We start from the raw sequence: 20902 nt of genomic DNA, 5'->3' as shown, positions 1-20902 counted from the left end.
CCCATTGCTAGACATTTAGGTTCTTTTTTTTTTTTTTTCCTATTATAAACACTGCTGCATTGAATATCCTTACAAATGCATCTTTATGCATTTGATCTGGTTCTTTCCTTTAAGAGAAAATCCTAGAAGGGAGATAATGGGACACTGAGTATGCCATGCTTAAAATTTGGATACATTTTGCCAAATAGTTCTTCAGAAAACTAGTGCCACTTTATACTTCCAATGTGAGAGTGCTAGGAATAGATTCTTTTTAAATCATTAACCTAGTATAATTCTCTTGCAGATTGGAAGTGTTCTGAAAGTCTTTGGCAGGAACATTAGACATCATTTTATCAACACTTCCCAAAGCCTGTCTTTTCTTGTGAAATACTGATTCAATGCAATAGGCTGTTTCATAAGTATTCTGAGGATAAAAGAGCTCCATGGTTCCATAAACTTGGGAAAAGCTTTTAGAGTGAAACAGGCTTCTTTCTTGCAGGATTCATCAACACTTTTTTTTTTCTTTTAATTTTTTCAGCTGTATTAAGACATAATTGACAAATAAAATTGTAAGGTAATTAAAGTGTACATCGTGATGATTTGATATACATATATATTGTGAAAGAATTCCTTCCATCTAGTCCGTTAACTAACACATCCGTCACTATATATATATATTGGTGAGAACATTTAAGTTCTACTCTCTTGGCAAATTTCAGTTATACGATACGGTGTTATCAACTACAGTCACCATGTTATACATTAGATCCTTGGACCTTATTTATCTTATAGCTGAAAGTTGGTAACCTTTTACCAATATCTCCCTATTTCCTCTACCCCTGACAACTACTTTTCTACTCTGTCCTTTTACGAGTTTGGATTTTTTAGATTCCACATATAAGTGATATTATACAGTATTTGTCTTCCTCTGTCTGACTTATTTCACTTAGCACAGTGCCCTCAAGGTCCATCCATGTTGTCACAAATGGCAGGATGTCCTTCTTTCTCATGGTCGAATAATATTCCATTGTATATATACCACCTCTTTATCCCTTCATCCATTGATGGATGGTTGTTTCCATATTTTGGCTGTTGTGAATAATGCTGCAATGAACATCAGAGTGCATATATATTTTCAAATTAGTGTTTTCATCTTCTTTGGATAAAATCCCAGAAGTGGAATTGCTGGATCATATGGTAGGTCTACTTTAGTTTTTTGAGGAACCTCCGTACTGTTTCCCTTTAGAAAACTGTCTATTCAGTTCCTTTGCCCATGTTTTAACTGGATTGTTTGCTGTTGAGTTGTGTGAATTCTTTATGTATTTTGGATATTAAGCCCTTATCAGGTATATGATTTGTAAGTATTTTACCATAGGTTGTCTTTTTATTTTGTTGATGAAGACAAAATTTGGAAGTTTTTTAGTTTGATGTAGTCTCACATATTTATTTTTGCTTTTGGTGCTTGTGCTTTTGGTGTTCATCAACACTTTTAATGTGCTAATATGGATTATTTATTTTAGGATGAGGATGAGGCTATAGTATGAAGTATTTTTCAAATTTATTTGACCACAGAATCAGTTCTTCAATCAGCATGTTACATTAGAATTCAGCAGAATACATTTTGGGAAATGCCGATCTTGCTCAGTTCTTTTATTTTGCAGTTGTTATTTGTTATGTTAGTGTCTCACCTAAGGTTACTAACTAGTTACTGGCGAAGCCTAGATTCTGGCTTCTAACTCCTAAATCAAGTGTACCTTCTACTGCAATACCTTGTACAAGTTAAGATATCATGATATATTAAATATATGAGTATAAACAATATGATTCAGTATAGGTTTTAAAAATTATAATCTAAAAACTTGGTTAGATGAAATACAGGTGCTGTTTTTGGCTTTCAGTTTCCCTGATCCCGCTCACAATGCCTTAAAAAAAACCCATATATTTTACTTTCCACAGCATCAACTTAAACTTAGTACTTTATCCCAAAGTTCTAAGATGTGTAAATTTTGTTGTATATGCTCCATCTGGTGGTGAAAAAGATTGTCTGCATGCTCACTCAGCTCCTTCCCAATGTAGTTGAAAATAGTTGGTAGATTAAAGTGGTAATCATAAGAAAAAATTATTTATCTTAATTTAACTTTAAAACATATAAATATACTTTCCTTTGGCAGTCTTTTAAACTGCAGGCAAACGTTTTCTTTGCATATAGGTCCCTTGTTTGGAGTTTAGATCTTTCTTGCTTAGACCATTGTATTGTCTACAATTTCTAGTTTTTTGAAATCAAGAACAATTTTTCAATTGTGTATTTATTTTCAAAAAAATATATTAAATGAATGAAGTGTTTTTATTATAAGAGTGCGTCTTTATTATGGAAAAATTAGAGATAAACAGTATTAACAGCTTGCTTCTAGCCTAGGGATCATGAATAGATTTTAGATTATAGAATCCTTTCTCATTGATTAATAATCGTCTAGATTATTTGTGTGTTTTTCTCCCCATTATGATAATGCAGTCAGCATATTTAATTCATTGTATATATCTTTACATAGCTTCCTAGGATGAATTACTATGAGTCAGGTGGAATTTCTGAGTCAAGGGCTTGGCTGGAAAATGATTTTTATATATTTTTTGAGTTGTCCTCAAGAAAGGATATATGAGTTTGCACTCCCATGAAAATGGTGTATGAGTATTATTTCCTGTGTGTACTGAATGACACTCAAGGTTTCATTACTTTAAAAATATTTGCTAATCTAATAATGAAAAATGGCATCTCATTGAAGTGATTTGCATTTCTTTGATAGTTGGGTTTGATATTTCTCATATGGTAAGACTGTTCTCATTTTTCCTTTTTTAAACCAAATTTTAATGAAAAATTGTTACCTTATTACTATCACTACAGCATAATATGGCATAATTTTAAAATTTACCTATTTTTTATTGGTAAAAATAGCTAACATAAAATTTGCCATTTTAACCATTTTTAAGCGTACCATTCAGTGGCGTTAAATTTATTCACACTGTTTGCAACGAAGTTTCACTACCATAGATCTCCAGAACGTCTTCATCCTCCTGTACTGAAACTCTGTACCTATTAAACAGTGACTCCCTATTCCTCCCTCTCCAGCCCCTGGCAGCCACCGTTCTACTTTCTGTCTCTATGAATTTGACTAGGAAATTTAACCATTGTTAAATGTCCAGTTCAGTAGCATTAAGTACATTCACACTTTTGTGCAACTATCACCATTTTATCCATCTCCACAACTGTTTCGTTATCCCAGACTGAAACTCTATACCCACTAAATAATAACTCTCATTTTCTCCTCCCTTTAGCCCCTGGTAACAGCTGTTCTACTTTGTGCGTCTCTATGAATTTGCCTACTCTAGGACCTCATATAGGTGTATAATCATACAATATTTGTTCTTTTGTGACTGGATGGCTTATTTTACTTAGCATGATGTTGTCAAAGTTCATCCATGTTGTAGCATGTGTCAAAATGTCCCTCCTTTTGAAGGCTGACTAATGTTTCATTGTATGCATATACCATGTTTTGTTATTGCAGTCATTGCTGAAGGACACTTGAGTTACTTCTGTCTTTTGGCTGTTGTGATTAATGCTGCTGTGAACATGCGTTTGCAGCATAATTGTTTTTTTCTTTACTTTTCCATTTTCTTTTGATCTTTAACCATATAGCTACATTAAAAAATTTTTTTTAACTGTCATTAAAATGTGCACGATTCTTTTTTCTGCTTTTTTTTTTTTAACCTAGCAAATATTTTTCTGTGCTTCTATTGAAACATATCACCAAGGTGAACAATGCCCTAGACTTAGAGTCATGAGGCCTGGGTTTATGTCCCATTTCTGCTATCGACTGTGTATCCTTAAGTTATTTAGCCTCATAGATCTCTAGTTACCTCATCAGCAAATTAATTATATGGTACCCACTTCATAAGGTGTTTAAGAGCAATAAGGTAATATATATGCAGTGCATTTTAAATTACAGAGTGCTATTTAAATATTCAAGTTACTATTATCTATGTAATATAGACAATTCTATTGTCGGAAATGTAGGTTGAAATTTTTTTTGAATTAACTTATTTTTGGCTGTGTTGGGTCTTCATTGCTGTGCACGGGCTTTCTCTAGTTGTAGTGAGCGGGGGCTACCCTTCGTTGCAGTGCTCGGGCTTCTCATTGCGGTGGCTTGTCTTTGTTGCGGAGCATGGGCTCTAGGCACGTGGGCTCAGTAGTTGTGGCTCGCGGGCTCTAGAGCACAGGCTCAGTAGTTGTGGCGCATGGGCTTAGTTGCTCCATGGCATGTGGGATCTTCCCAGACCAGAGCTTGAACCCATGACCCCTGCATTGGCAGGCGGATTCTTAACCACTGCGCCACCAGGGAAGTCCCGAAATTTTTTAAATTATAAAGTTATGCATTGAATGTCATGCACAATTTGTGTTTTGTTTGTTTCAATAATCTCCTTAAGATACCCCTGTAAGTAAGATTATTCTTAGTCAGAGAATATGAACAGTTTTATGAATCTGGCTACTTAGTTCTTGCCATAGTTTTTTGAAAGGATTATATAGTTCAGTTGGCAGTTGATACCATTTTTCTCTTACCTCTGGGTTTTATCCTTAAAAAATTTCCTTTTGGTTACTTTTTTATAGGGATAGAGTAGTACTTATTCTTGTTTAATATGTTTGTCTTTTTTTTTTAAGCATTTGATCTAAGAACAATTTATTTTTTAATAGCCAGTGGGAGATATTAATAGAAGAAATTTCACTTTCCTTAAATGGAAGCGAAGAATGAAGAACTGCTTTATCTTAGATATGAAAAGCAAATTTTTTTTTTTTTTTTTTTAAAGAGGGAGAGGGAAGAGGGAGAGGAAAGAGGGAGAGGAAAGAGGGAGAGGGAAGCAAATTTTTTTAAAGTCCATTTTAAGATATTCTGGTTTGTACTTTTTGTTATTTTATTGAAATCTAGGTATCAGTTCTCTCTTAGTAGCTTCTAATATTGGGAATCAGTTTTATAAGAAATTTACTTTACAGGGCTAGATTCACTCACTGGAAATATTCAGAACTCACTTCTTGATGAAGAAAAAGTATACTCTAGTTCAGAACGTGGCTCTCATCAAGGAAAGAAATCTGGGACCAGTAGCAAACTTTCTGTTAAAGATTGTGAACAGACTCTTGACACTGATAGCACTTTGGAGGATCTTTCTGGGCATTCTTTGAGGTAAAGTAATGCATATTTTATACTGTAATTCATATTTAATTAAAGTTACAATATCATTGATGTTCAGAGAATTCACTTAATAAATTTATGTTTTTTTGTGGTTTTGTTCATAGCTCTAGTCATTATCTGTATTTTAGAATATAGTCATCTCTCACCTAAACAATTACAACCACTCACACAGGAATTCTCTGCCTCTAGCACAACCTACCTTTCTATTCTAAATGCCATTGCCACAGTTGTTTTCTTGACTCAATCCTTTGACCAAGCAACTACTCTCCTTAGGGTACTCTGGGAGCTCACAGTTACCCCACAGATCAACATTAAGAGCTTAACTTTATTTGAAGTGTTATCACTAGGCTACCAAAGACTATCTTATTTCCTTTGTTTATACAGTTTTCTTATCAACTGTATTCTTCCACTCTTTAAACACAACCGCTTAGTGTTCTTTTGGTATCATTGTTTATTTGTACCTCTGAACTTTTCTCTTCTGCTCAACTTATTAGATGACTCAAGCAGATTTTGAAATCTCACTCTTCCATTAATTATGGAACTTGTACACTCTGTTTTTTTCCTTCTTTTTAATATCATAATATATTATGCACTTAGCCTATTGCTTACACATAACTGTTGCTTTATGTACAGTTCCTACTCTGTCTCCATGACTTTTTATCTGCTGCACTGGTTTTGTCCTTCTGGAAACTTAAGCTCTTAGAAGACATGAATATTTCTTTTTTATTTTAAAACTATGTGCTTTTTCTAGTACAGTGTCACATACAGATAATCATTTTTGATGCTTTCATGTTGCAGATAATGCTGTATCATTAATACCATCATTGTTATGTTTAAAGTTGAATTTTAATTTCTTTGTCAATGATTTTGGAATTCAGAAAACTTTACCTTTCCTTAAGAGATACTCTGATGATTTAATTGGCAAAATCTACAAAGTTAAACATTTCTGAAACGGAATCCATAGCCAAATAAGTTGATAAATGCCCCATACTGTAGTCTAGACCCCCACTTTTCCACCTGTGGAGATTCACAGTGGATAAAACAACTTGAGGTTTTGATACAAAGGAGTCCAGATTAATTAATTAAATTAATTAAATAATAATTAAAAAATTATTTAACCTATTTTTTTCTTAACTTACATGGCTGTAGACACTGTCTGTCTCCACACTCTTTCCCTTTGTTTCCTTTTTATTTTTTGGAAAACTTAACTAACATCATTGGAAATGCTAATCTGGGGAAGTCTCTGCAGAACAAATATAAATTCGTCTTGTAAAACCGTAAGGTGAGATTCAGACAGAGTAGTTTGTTTTGATGTTGTGTTGGAATTCTTTCATGGAGACCTATTAGGAGACAGAAGTAATGATAATTCTTTTTATGTTCCATAAATGAAATTGTCAGACTGTTAAAAATGTATTTCTCTAAACCGTCAGTAGAAAATTAAAGGTCACTGGAAACAAGTGAGTGCCTCTCAAGACTACTTTTATTCAAATATTTAAATGCTGGTATAAGAGAAATGTTTACCTTTGAAAACCGTCTCATAGTTTTATTAAAGCTAAAAGTCAGCTTGCTTTAGCATGTTGAACTATGGTAACTGCTAACATGCTTTATAGGGTATTTGAGTAATTTAGTCAGTAAATAATGGTTAGTGCACGGCAGCGTGCTTCTTGTTATGAGAAACAATACCTTTAATGAGCATGATTTCTCAAAGAGGGGCTAGACATGTGCCCGGTGTCCTTGAGTTGTTGTAATCAAACTGCTATGAGAGGTTACTTCTTAGAAAGTTCAGGAAAGAGCTATAGCGTTAAAAAGTGGACAGAAACAAATGGACATATATAAAGTATTTAGAGATGGTTAGTATGAAAAATTTTTGCTGTGACTTTTTGGTTAAGAGGAATAACGAGTAATTTTTGTCATTTTAAAATTTTTAACACAAAATGATATTTTATTCTCTTTCAGAGATATATTTTAAGATATTTTTTATAAAATAGACTTGACCTTGCCTTTTTGTATGGTTGTAATTTTATTGCTATATAAGCTCCAAGTATTCTAGAGGATTTTGCCTGATACTACAATAAGTGATTCACGATAAATGTACATTGTAGAGGAAAGAGTTGAGTGCCAATTTAATCAAGAGACTCCTTTTGCATATTATTTTGGACAGGGTTTGTCCCTAGCTTGTTCCCCACTGTAAATCTAGCAATAAGAGGAGTAGTCATAGTCATTCACTCAGCACAGCGACTCTGTTAAATGAATAAATGCCTGAATCACAGCTTTTTAAGGCTAATGTTAATAAAGTTATGCATGTTGTTCTTATTAATTGTTTAGATGGTTCTTGAAGTAGTTTTCCTTTCTCTAATGTCTTTATGAAACAAAACTTCTAGTGTCTCATCAGACAAGGGAAGATCACAGAAAACTCCAACTTCTCCCCTATCTCCAAGTTCCCAGAAATTGTTGCAGTTTGACCTTCCAGGAACTTCATTAGAAAGATCTAAATCCTCAATAGTAGTGACTCCAACTATAACAGGATTTAAGCCTAATGCAACTTTTGCTGATACGAACCTGGCTGCCAGCAGAACAACGACAGAGATGGCTTCAACACCAGGCAAGTAGATCCATGCAGCTGTAATTTAAAAAATAAGATACTAATTTTTTTCCAAAAATTTCTTTTCTTTCAATTAAACCATAAAGAAATGTTGTTTCAAGTGAATGCAATTACTTTTTGAAGTAGTAAACAAAAATTGTGCCCGAAAATAAATACTGAAAAGCGCAAGAGATTCAATAGTGGTGACTTTTCCCATTTTGCCAGCGTTATTCAAAAGACACTTGAAAAATGTATCCCATATATGTACTCCTAAGTGTTCATAGGTATATATGTATTATGTACACATGCATATATGTGTGCTCATACACACACAAAAGAAGTAACTATTAAGAAACATTGTACTAATAAGTCACTCTCTTTCCTACAGAGGAAAGCAGACTTGTTTTTGGACTTTAAAATGAGAAATGAATTTTAGAAATCTGAGATGTAATTTCATGTGAACTTTGATATTTGACAATTATATGCCTTCCAGGTTCTAAGCGCTTTTCTCCTGCTGGCCTCCAGCATCGTATGGCAGCAGAACTCAGTTACTTGAGTGCCATTGAGGAGTCGGTGCGCCAACTATCAGATGTAGAAAGAGTTAGAGGCATTTCACTTGCTCAGCAGGAGAGTGTGTCTCTGGCTCAGATCATAAAGGTATTTGTAGAGTTTTCTTTAGTTTTCTGCATTTTTTTCTCTTTTCTTTGCTATTTCAAATAGTTTTAATGATGAGTTTAAAAAAAAAACTTTAACTTGCCAAGTAGAAAAAAATAGTCTGTCATACAGTACCTATAAATAACCCTGCGAAAAACTATCATATGCTAAAAAGATAATTAAACATGCAGTATTTGGCAGCAGAACAATATATTACAGTCATTTTCTTTCAAATACTTCATTTTCCACGTTCTCTACTTTTTTTCGTGACAGTGTGAAAATCAGCTTATCAAACATTTTCAGTATTTTCTCTTTTTTTGTGGCAGGTCAGAAATGGCTGAGTTTTTGTTTTTTAATACTTTATTTGTACTAAAAAGAAAAGTTTCTGAGATCTAAGTATTTGGTAATGCCAGGATAATAGGACTTTCCCTTAGCTAACAAAAATCCAGTGTTCCTCAGTGGGAATGCTATTGGTATGTATATATATATATATATTTTTAAACTGAGGTAATATTTAAATATAATAAAATACACAGAATTTAAGTGTATAATTTGATGAGTTTTGAACATGTAACAACCACCCTAATCAAAATATAGAACACTTCAATCACCCAGAAGTTTCACCCAGGCCCCTTTTCAGTTAATCTCCCCTCCTAGAGGCAATTAGTATTCTGATTCATATCACCATAGTTTATTTTTGCCAGTTCTAGAACTTCATAAAATGGAAGTATACTTTGTACTCTGTTGTGTTTAGCTTATTTTATGCAACATAACGTTTTTAAGATTAATCCATGTTATTGCATCCATGGTGTTGCTTTTGGTTTTTTTGCTGAGTAACATTCCATTGATGAATATATCACAATTCATTTATCCATTCTCCTGTTGATGTACATTTGTATTATTTCCAGTTTTTGGCTACCATAAGTATTCCTGTTCTGAACACTTTTTTGCAATGCTCTGTATACAACACATATTTTTATTTTTCTTGCCTAAATACCTAGGAGTGTAATTGCTTGGGTTAAGTGTATGTTTAACTTTATAAGAAACTGCCATTCTGTTTTCCAAAATAGTTGTAACATCTTATACTCTGACAGCAATATATGAGAGTTCTAGTTGTATTATATCTTTGCTATCATTGTGTATTGTAGTGAGGGTGAAGTAGTATCTCATTGTGGTTTTAATTTGCATTTCTTTTATGATTGATGAGATTGATCTTTCAGTATATTTATTGATCAAACTTATGTCTTCTTTTGTGAATATCTGTTCAAATCTTTTGCCTATTTCATGATTGGGATGTCTTACGTATTGAGTTGTAGGAGTTCTTTATATATTCTAGAAACAAGTCTTTTTCAGATATATCTCAAATATTGCTTTTGTTTGTTTGTTTGTTTTTAAATGCTAAGTTATTTATTTATTTATTTATTTTTGGCTGTGTTGGGTCTTCGTTTCTGTGTGAGGGCTTTCTCCAGTTGCGGCGAGCGGGGGCCACTCCTCATCGCGGTGCACGGGCCTCTCACTATCGCGGCCTCTCTTGTTGCGGAGCACAGGCTCCAGACGCGCAGGCTCAGTAGTTGTGGCTCACAGGCTTAGTCGCTCCGCGGCATGTGGGATCCTCCCAGACCAGGGCTCGAACCCGCGTCCCCTGCATTGGCAGGCAGACTCTCAACCACTGCGCCACCAGGGAAGCCCTCAAATATTGCTTTTCATCCTTGATTTGCCTTTTCATTTTTTTAAACTATGTCTTTTGAAGAGCAGAATATTTTAATTTTGATGAAATCTAGTTTTTAATCTTTTTCTTTTATGGGTAGTGCTTTTTGTATTCTAAGAAAACTTTGCCTACCCTAAGATATTAAGATACTCTAACAAAGATATTCTTTTATTTTTTCCCCAAAGCTTTATAGTTTTGGCTTTTATATTTAAGTGTGTGAACCATTTCAAGTTAATTACAGGTTGTGAGGAAGGGGTCAAAGTTAAACTCTTTCCTCCCATATGGATGTTTGGTTGTTCTAGCACCGTTTTCTTCAATTACCTTGGTACCTTTATCAACATTTAAATAATCATTTATGTGTTGGTCTATTTCTGCACTCTGTTCTTTTCCATTGACTTATTTGTCTAGTACCATACTGTTTTTCTAGTACCATACTATTTTACTATAACTTTATTAGTACCACACTATTTTTTTTCTTTTTTTTCAATTAAAAAAATTTTTTTTATTGGAATATAGCTGATTTACAATATTGTGTTGGTTTCAGGTGTACAGCAAAGTGAATCAGTTATACATATGCATATATCCACTCTTTTTTAGTTTTTTTTCCCATTTAGGCCATTACAAAGTATTGAGTGGAATCCCCTGTGCTATACAGTAGGTCCTTATTAGTTATCTATTTTACATATAGTAGTGTGTATATGTCAATCCCAATCTCCCAATTTATCTCTCCCCCCCTCCCCATAGTGAGTCTTGAAATCAGGCTGTAATTACTCCAACTTTGTTCTTTCTCAAGATAGTTTTGGCTATTCTACGTTTTTGCATTTCTGCATAACTTTTAGAATCAGTTTGTCAGTTTCTACAAAAAATTTTAAAAGCCTGGTGGCATTGTGATTTGAATGACATTGAATCTATAGATCAGTATGGGGAGAATTCACATCTTAACAAAATTGCATCTTCTAATTCAGGAACATAGTATCTTTTTCTGTTTGTTTAGGTTTTTAAATATTTCTCTCAGCAGTGTAATTTTCAGTGTAGCAGTCTTACACATTTTAAAAATTATTCTTAAATATTTTATGTCTTTTGATGATAAATGATTTTTTTTTTCAATTTCATTTTCTAGTTGTTCCTCTTAAAATACCTATAGATAGTTTTTTTGTGTGGAACTGTTTAGCCTTCCTACATTCCGCCCAATAAATAACAGTAGTTCTGTCCATTCATTGTGACAGTAAAAGCTCTCCAGACATTTCCAAATGCTCACTGGTGGACAGTGGAGAGGGGCTGATACCAACTTTATTAAAAAAGTCCCTGGATTGAGGAAATGGCCTATTGCAGTTGTCATCCTTTCCTTGAAATCTGAAAAACCGCTGATGTTATCTACCATTTTAGGGATACATTATACCTCTGGGTTTCCAAATACGGACAGGGCATTGTATGACTTTATATACAGCCTTACCACCTTTAGAGAACCTGTATTATTTAGCACTATTCCAGAAGAAATGAAAATATATAAATGTATAGATAACATCGTATGGAATAATTGTAAGAAAGAGTCCTGTTAAGAAGGAGACGTTTTGGAGGGCAACATTTTTATGAAGCTGCTCCTTCAAAGTCAAAATAAAGGAATCATAAAATTGTGAGGTGTGAAGCGTTACCTTTATTCTTATATTTAGGATGTTTTAATCTCCTCCAAAGAGTTAGGTACCATAGCTTTTCTTTTAAACCAGCTTTTTGATATGAGTTCTTAGTCCTGCATGTCTTGGAAATTTCTTATATTACTACATTATTTGACACACAGTAGGTGGTCACTAAATATTTAGATAAATGATAAATGGTTGATGTCTATGCTATTTCCTGTCTTTCCTTTAGGCTCTGATTAGTTGCTTCAAAAGATCTGTGTTAGGAAAGCAGTGTTCTATTTAATTAAGTTTCTGCATTAAAATAGTTCAGTATCTTAGAATTAATAGTTGATCATTTCTTTATTTTGAAGGCACAGCAGCAACGCCATGAAAGAGACTTGGCCCTTTTGAAATTGAAGGCTGAACAAGAGGCTCTGGAGTGTCAGAGACAATTAGAAGAAACCCGAAGCAAAGCAGCTCAGGTAGCCTCTTTTGCAAATTTCTATCCTTGAAATCACTTTAGTATTCTTTTAGTTATATAGGAGTAAAAAGGAAAGATGTAAATAATAATGTTTTAGTACGTTATACCATATGAGTTAATTTCATGTCATTTGATTCTTGTAGCAACCCTGTGAAATTAAGTAGTCAAGGCCTATCCCCAGTTTAGAGAAATGGAAACTGAGGTACACAGTAGTTACTTGTCTACAGACACATCAGCTTGTGAACAGTGGAGTTAAGACTTAAACTTCAGCAGTGATTTTAAGATTCCAGATTTTAAACTCTAAATTTTAAGACATGAAATCAAGATAGTAGTCAAAGGTTTTGTTTTGTTTTTTTTCCTCAAGGCATTTGATCCATGAAACAAATTTACAAGTTAAAACTAATGTGGGTGGGATGAGACTGAGACATAAAGTAAGTTCTCTTTTCACCCTCTTTTATTAACAGGTCCATGCGGAATCATTGCAGCAGGTGGTTAAATCACAACGGGATGTAACTGAAGTCCTGCAGGAAGCAACTTGTAAAATAGCTGCTCAGCAAACAGAGACTGCTCGCCTGACCACAGATGCAGCACGCCAAATCTGTGAGGTGAGAGCCACCGAGAACCCTTTTCCTTTTAGTTCTTTTTAGTCAGTCTGATTACCTTTGGTCTTAGCAGTCATGGGTTTCTAACATCTAGCGAATGCATACTTTTGATAAGTGACTTTCAATGAGGGCCATACCCTATTGAAATGAGGCATCATTTATTGTAGTGTGTTGTCCATGTGAACGATACAGGGGGCAGAAAAAAGATGCAGAAGAACTCTATATTTTGGCCCCTGAGTAAGCTTTTTAAAAGAAAATCAATTTTATTGATGTGTAATTTACAAACAATAAAATATATCCATTTTAAGTGTACAGTTTTATGAGTTTGACAGATAGATATAGGTATCTATATATATTTCTTTATCGTATCTATCTATTCCCCTGAACACCACCATAATCAAGAAATAAAACTTTTAAGAGTATTGGAAATATTCTTTCATGCCCTTTGCAGTCAGTCCCCAATCTTAGTCCCACGGAGCCATGGATCTGTTTTGTATGAAGATGTTTCATTGTTACCCAGAGTGATATTAGTGTCTTTTTTTTTTAAATTGTACCAAAGATAAAGCCAGAAATAGTTTTACTGCTGTCTCTATATAGGATATCATAATCTATAAAGTTACAGTTTATTTTAGCAGTTACTATTTAGGACTGTTTGTGAAATGAATCTGTTATTAAAAAGCCATGAACCTACTGTATGATGGGTACCATGGGGTTGTGCAAATAAGTATAGAGTCTCTTTTCTCAAGAAAATTTTAGATTACAATTAACAAAGATTTCAAAAACACTTCAATTCGTCAAAGCAGTGATTGAATAAATACCAGATGAATAATACATGGCAATAATGGCTAAGCGTAGGGAAGATGTACTTCACATTGTTGGTCAGAAAAGACTTAGATAGGAAGTTCTAATTGAAATGATTCTTGAAGGAAGATTTAATTTTTGGTTTACTGTGGCTTATTTTGGACTTGAAGGTTTTCTGTCTAGTAATTCATAGATTGTTATAGCTGGGTGAAACCTTAGAAATCATGTGGTCTAGCTCTATTTTTATAAGGAAGTTGTTGAAACTTAAAGAGTCTAAATGACATGCCCACAATATTTTACCTAATATGGCAGAATTTGCTTGCTCTCAATCCAGTGATCTTTGTAAGACACTCTGCTCACTCTCAGTTCTTCTGTGATGTTACCTTTTTATATCTACTTTGCCTTGTGTGTGTTTATATTTAGATGGCAGAGTTGACTCGAACTCATATCTCAGATGCCATCACTGCTTCAGCAGCTCCCCTAGCAACGCTATATGACCACCAGCGGCAGTATGCTCCAGACTTCGTGAAACAACTAAGGACAAGAGCTGAAACAGATAGGTTAATATCCAGTCATTCAGGAAATATGTCATGAGTATCTATTATGTCCCAGGCACTGTTGTGGGTACTGGAAATACAGTCATGGGCATACAGTCTGGTGGGGAAGAGAGACATTAATCAAATATCCTTTAAGTGAATGAACACTTACAAATTAAGCATTATGAAAGAAAGGAACATATGTCTTTGAGATATACAACAAAGGAGTTTAAATAGCAAGGAGGTCAGAGAATGTTTTCCTGAGGAAGTAAAGCTTATGGTGAGATCTAGTGGATGAAAGGGAGTCAGTGATGTAAAGGAGGTAAGGAATAGGCAGGTCAATACATGCAAAGGTGGAGGAGAAGATGAAGGAAGACCAAAGTGACTGGGGGCAAAGGGCAAAGAGGAGAATGGTAGGAGATGATGCAGGGATCAGATTATGATAGAACTTTGCAGATCTTATGGATTTTGGAGTTTATTCTAGGAGCAATGTAAAGTCATTGGAGAGTTTTTTAGGCAGGGCTGGGTGATGTCATCATGTTTATGTGTAATATTTTTTAATAAATCTATTTTATTTATTTATTTTTGGCTGCGTTGGGTCTTCGTTGCTGCATGCTGGCTTTTATCTAGTTGCGGCGAGTGGGGGCTACTGTTCGTTGAGATGCGCAGGCTTCTCATTGCGGTGGCTTCTCTTGTTGCAGAGCATGGGCTCTAGGAGTGCGGGATTCAGTAGCTGTGGCACTTGGGCTCAGTAGTTATGACTCGGGGCTCTAGAGTGCAGGCTCAGTAGTTGTGGTGCATGGGCTTAGCTGCTCCGCAGCATATGGGATCTTCCCGTGTCCCCTGCACTGGCAGGCGGATTCCTAACCACTGCACCACCAGGGAAGTCCCATATGTGTATTTTTTTACATCACATTTTGACCGTCTCTAATTCATAGATTTTAAGTCTCTATTCACATTCATTGATACTTGGGGTGATTTGTGTTTATTTCTCGTAATAAATAGAAGATATTCTTTAATGTGTTGTACACTTTTCTGTGAGCAAATAAATGCCTTTCTTTCTCAAATACTTTGTAACAGTTATTTCATAATTTCTATTCATTCAAGATTTTATCTCATGTTAATATTAAACAGTACTTAAAAATCTTTCTCTTGTTTGAGATTTTAAATGTTTTAATCAGTTTTTATTTTCTTTGTAGGAAAAGTCAATCTGGTCCACTCTCTCAGAGTAAAGAAGGGACCCTTGACTCCAAGCATCAGAAGTTTTCCCCTTCATATGATAGTTATTCTGAGTCTTCAAGATACAAGAATCGTGATAGAAGGTAAAAAGAGTTTGATTTAGTAAAGTCTGATAAATGGCTTAGACATTGCTTTTTTTTGATTCCTTAATCTTGTTTCTTTAAATGAAATAGTGTCTTCCTTTCTGTTCTGGCTTCCCCCATTTAATTAGCTGATTTACAAAATAGTTGTTCCATGTAATAATATAGCTACCATTCCTTGACAGTCTACATTGTACAAGTACTGTATAAGTCGTTCTTCCTGCATTTAATCTTCACAACAATCTTCCAAGACAGATATTATTCTCTTTTTATAGATAAGGAAACTGAGGCTCATGGAGATGTTAAGAAACTCACCCACCGTCACATAGCTAGTGGCACACCAAGGAATTGAACCATAGTTTGTCTGGCTCCAAAACACATTGCTTTGCTGACATCCATATTTTTTGACATTTCTGTATGTACTAATTTTTATCATTATGAAAGAAGATTGAATACTTTGTCCTTGTACTTGGCACAAGTATTAACATCTATAATTTTCAATTGTGGTTCTGTCCTTGGATTAAAAGGTTTTAGAGGCCTCTTTCCGGCATTCTTAGAGGTAGGATACCTATATTGTCAAAGTATACTAAAACCTCAGTTTAAAAAATCATGAGACTAAAAAACATGAAGATTAATGTGGGGTAAGTACCAACAGTTATTAAGTCCTTACTCTGTGTCTGGAACTATATGACTTTCATTTAACCTTCACTGACAATTTAGGCCATCATCTGAGTTACTGCAGTGGACTCCTAATAGGTTTCCCTGTCCTGTAACCTTTCCCCACTTCATACATTAACCACATGGCAACCAGAGTGATTTTTCTAAAATTTGCCGCCAATTGGTTATTTACCTGTTTGAAACCTTCAGTGTTTCCTCAGAGCCACTTAGTATAGTGTGAAAGTCCCTTTATTATTGAGCCTTTAGTCCATCTCCAGCCCTGTCACTTGGCATTTCCCCTCTTACCGTATTCTACTGGCTCTAACTACTTCCGTTTCTCTAAAGAGCCATGCTCTCTTTGTCTCCTGTGCCATTACATATGATATACCTTCTTTCTGGACCCTCCCCGCTCCATTTCATTTAGTTTACTTTTACTTGCCCTTTAAGAATCAGTGTTACCCCTCATCTGCTTTAGAGATCCCTTCTGTGTTCTCCCATGGCACTCCGTATAACTATTACAGCCTTTACCACCTTCTATATTCTCACTCCTTTACTTATCACTTGTAGACTAGACTTGGAGTTCTTTGAGGGCTTCATTTTCATCATCCCCAAAAGAAACCCTGTACCCATTAACAGTCACTTCTTATGTCCTTTCCCAGCCTCTGGTGACAGCTAATCTACTCTCTATTTCTATTTTATATGGATTGTTATCTGTTTTGGACATTTCATATAAATAGCATCATACAATGTGTGGTTCTTTGCTACTGGCTTCTTTAACTTACCATAATGTTTTCAAGGTTTGTCTATCATGTATCAGTACTTTATTCCTTTATATAGCCAAATAATCTACTGCATGGATATCCCACAATTATCCATCAGTTGTTGGACATTAGAATTGTTTCCACTTTTTGGTTCTTATGAATTGTGCCACTGTGCACATTCATGTACAAGTTTTTGTGTGGTCATGTGTTTTCGTTTCTCTTGGGTATATACTTAGGAAAAGGATTGCTGGGTCATAATAGTAATAACTCTGTTTAACATCTTGAAGATATGCGAAACTGTTTTCCAAAACAGCTGCTCCATTTCACATTTTCACCAGGAATATAAAAATTTTCCACATCTTTACCCACACTTGTTGGTAGGTTAATGAAGACTGTGTCATTCTTGTATCCCCAGAGCTTAACAAAATGCCTAGCACATAGTAGGCAATCTACTACATGTTTCTTGGGTGAGTGATTGGTGTGTAACTGCTAAGTGGAAGAATTGAGATTAACCCCATATCCTACTGACTCCAAAGCACTTGCAGTCCCCTGCATTCTGTCTTTTACCTTATAGCTTTATTATACAATTTATCCTTTCGAAAACATTTATTAAGCCAGACAAATAATTGCACAATATTCTGATAAATACTATCGTAGAAATATGCACAAAAAAACAGTATAAACACAGAGACAGACCTTCCTTGGGAGTGGAGAAGGGGTCCACAAACAATTTGCAGAAATGATACTTCAACTGAGTCTTGAATTCATTAGGCAGAGAGGGAAGGAAGGGCATGTCACAAGAGAAAATAGCTTATTCAGAGGATCTCAAAACTTGGCTTATGATTGGCTATATATTTATATTTAGTGAATGGATAAATTAAGGAAAGCAAAGAGGGAGGAAGGAAAACACTGAACTTGAAAACAAATTGACTAAGCATTTGGAAACTTGAGGCTTAAAGTCAGGGGAAGGGTGGAGCTAGTGATACAGATTTGAGGCTCATTCCAAATGGTAGCAGTTGAAATTATAGAGATGCATAAGTTTGTCCAAGGAGAGTATATAGCATAAAGGAGAAAGGAACCAAAACCAAAACGCTAGGACGCACAATCATTTTAAGAAAATATAGAAAAATTAAAAGGAACCGAAAGAAACACAGGAAAACTTGCTAGGGAGGTAGGAAGAGAAGCAGGTGGGAGTAGAGTCAAGGAATATAAGAAAGGAGAACCCTTTTATTTATCATTTAATTTTGATATAATTTCAAGCTTACAACAACTTTGCAAGAATAATATAAAGTTTCCAAATATCTTTCATCCAGGTTACCCTAGTGTTAACACTTTACTACATTTGCTTTAGTGAACTTTTAAAAAAGGAGATAAGAGGTTCATACCTCTGATGTTGTAGAAAAAGAAATTATCTATTGGATTTGACAATTAGAGTTTAGGTGGAGTTTACAAGAACCGTTCCAGTAGAATAGTAGGGAATTGAAGCAGACTGCGATAAATTAAGAGGTTGATGAAAAGTAAGGAAGTGGAAACAGCAGATAGAAGCCTCTTTTCCCAGTAGATTGATTTTAAAATGAAAGGAAAAAAGGGAGTGATAGCCTGAGGATAGTGGTTCCTCATTATGACTATTTAAAAGTGAAACCTTCCTTTCTTCTACTCATCTTTCCTGAAGCAGTTTCTTCTCAGACTTATGTCTACGTAGCATTTTTATGTTTTATATTATATATTTTGTCATTTCATATCTTGATCATAAGGCACATTTCCTTGGCCAAATAAGTTTACTTTGAAGTTATGATCCTTATTTTGTTACCTTTATTTTTTTTCTGGTTTGTTTCCATAATACCCTTAAACAGGAGTAGTAGTGGTAGCAGCCGTCAAGAAAGTCCTTCAGTTCCCTCTTGTAAGGAAAATGAGAAGAAACTTCATGGTGAAAAGATGGAGAGTTCTATTGATGAACAGGTCCAGACTGCTGTGGATGATTCTCTACGAAGTGATAGTGTACCATCTCTTCCCGATGAGAAAGGTAACTTTCTTTGCACATGTATGTATAATTATCGTTTGGGGAGGCTTCCAGAACCCTTTGAGATATTTGTGACTGAACTAATTAATATAATTAGACAAGGTTTTATGTCTGATATTAAATGTATTCAAGTGAAACTGTTTGAAGGCCATACACCATGCCAGTAGTAACCTTGCTAATATTTTACATGGTTGTGTGTCATGATTCTGAGGGGAGGCAAGACTAAATCTAGGTGACCATGCATGTGAATGGAATATATACTCAGTACTGAAAAAAATTACTTTTATCCTATTGTAGATGTGTAACACGATCATAAAAAGGAGAATACATTATTAGAACTTTAAATTTTAAACAATATAATAAGGTACAATTTCTTCTAAATGATGATAACATCAGATATATTAAATAGATTAAAATTCATTACTTTTCCTGGATCATAAATTAAAGCTGTACTCCTGTCGAATCATGGGTAGTAAATAATATAGCAAAGAAAACAGAATCTGGCAACAAATGGCACCTTTAAGACATTAAGTTGGTAAATTAATAGCCTCCATTCTAGATTTATTTTTTAAATAACTGGTCATTAAGTAGTGCTTTTGATTGATAGTCTAGAACCGTAGTCTTCAAAGCAGGATGGGCAAGACAGTCTTTGGAGTGTAAGAAGAAAATATTTACATTTAAATTTTTTTCATCCTTTAAAAATCTTTTCTGTAAATTTTATAGTGAGTATAATATAGGGATATAGTAGTCTATAGTTATGGCAGCCCTAGCTGATTAATACAGATGTTGGTACCTAGAAGTTGGGGTGATGCTATAACAAATACTAAAAGTGTAGCAGTGGCTTTGGAACTGGATGACGAGTAAAGGATAGAAGAGTTTTGAGGTTCATGCAAGAAAAAGCCTACACTGCCTTGCAGAGATTGTTGGTAGGAATGGTCATTAAAGGTGATTCCGATGAAGTCCAATAAAGGTGGAAATGAGGAACATGTTATTGGAAACTGGAAGATAGGCAGTCCTTGTTATAAAGTGGCAAAGAACTTGACTGAACTTGTTCTAGTGTTTTGTGGAAAAAGGAAGTTAAAAGTGATGACCTTGGATATTTAGCTGAGGAGATTTCTAAGTAAAATGTTGAAGGCATAGCCTAGTTTCTTCTTACTGCTTATAGTAAAATGTGAGAGAAGAAATAAACTGAAGGAATTATTAAGCAAAAAGGAACCAGAATTTGAAGATTTGGAACATTCTCAGCCTATCCATATTGTAAAAAATGAGAAAGTGAGTTCTGGAGAGAACACCAAGGGTGTGACTGGACAGTTACTTCGTAAAGACATTACCCATGGATTTAATCAGCCATCTCAGCATGTTCAGCAGAAGCCAGGCACAGAGATGGGGTTATACTAGCAGAGATACAGCCAGTTTGGACTAAAGGGCAAGAGACAGGATGAAATATAAGAAAGCTTTCAGACTTCTGGGATTCTGTGGGATGGGACAATAGAGCTATCCAGCTGTGAACATGCCTATCCTTCAAGAAATCTAAGGTGGCTAGAATTCATGGGGCAACCAAAATCCGAAGAAATTAAAACATTGAAAAACTAGTATGAAGAAGAAAACAGGGGAAAATCTAGGTCACTTTGGTTTGGCAATGATTTCTTAGGTACAACACCAAAAGTACAATCCATGAAGGAAAAAATTGGTAAGGTACACTTTGTTAAAAATTAAAAACTTCTGCTCTGTAAGAGACGTTATTAAGAGAATGAAAAGCCACAGACTGTTAGAAAATATTTGTAAATCACGTTTGGTAAAAGACTTATATCCAGAATGTATAAAGGACTCTTAAAACTCATCAGGAAAATCAGCAACCCAATTAAAAAATACGCAAAAGAGCTGAACAGACACACTTCGTTGAAGAAACTATACAAATGGCAGATAGACATGGGAAAGGTCTTCAATATC

The 20902-nt window shown here is 34.7% G+C and overlaps 1 protein-coding gene across 3 annotated transcripts in view; it reads left to right on the top strand.

Annotated features, from left to right (window-relative positions):
• CEP350 (centrosomal protein 350) overlaps window positions 1–20902 on the top strand; it is a 137020-nt gene that overhangs the window by 47603 nt on the left and 68515 nt on the right. For all 3 annotated transcript variants that reach the window (XM_082340925.1, XM_082340924.1, XM_082340923.1), the window contains exons 15-22: window positions 5021–5207; window positions 7598–7818; window positions 8291–8454; window positions 12147–12257; window positions 12721–12861; window positions 14083–14219; window positions 15395–15517; window positions 18786–18955. In XM_082340925.1, coding sequence (XP_082197051.1) covers window positions 5021–5207; window positions 7598–7818; window positions 8291–8454; window positions 12147–12257; window positions 12721–12861; window positions 14083–14219; window positions 15395–15517; window positions 18786–18955 — 1254 coding nt within the window. The remainder of the gene's footprint in view (window positions 1–5020; window positions 5208–7597; window positions 7819–8290; window positions 8455–12146; window positions 12258–12720; window positions 12862–14082; window positions 14220–15394; window positions 15518–18785; window positions 18956–20902) is intronic.

This window comes from Balaenoptera borealis, assembly GCF_965194805.1.
Source record: "Balaenoptera borealis genome assembly, chromosome: 1".
Lineage (NCBI taxonomy): Eukaryota > Metazoa > Chordata > Mammalia > Artiodactyla > Balaenopteridae > Balaenoptera > Balaenoptera borealis.
This window is presented reverse-complemented; position numbering and strand designations above follow the sequence as displayed.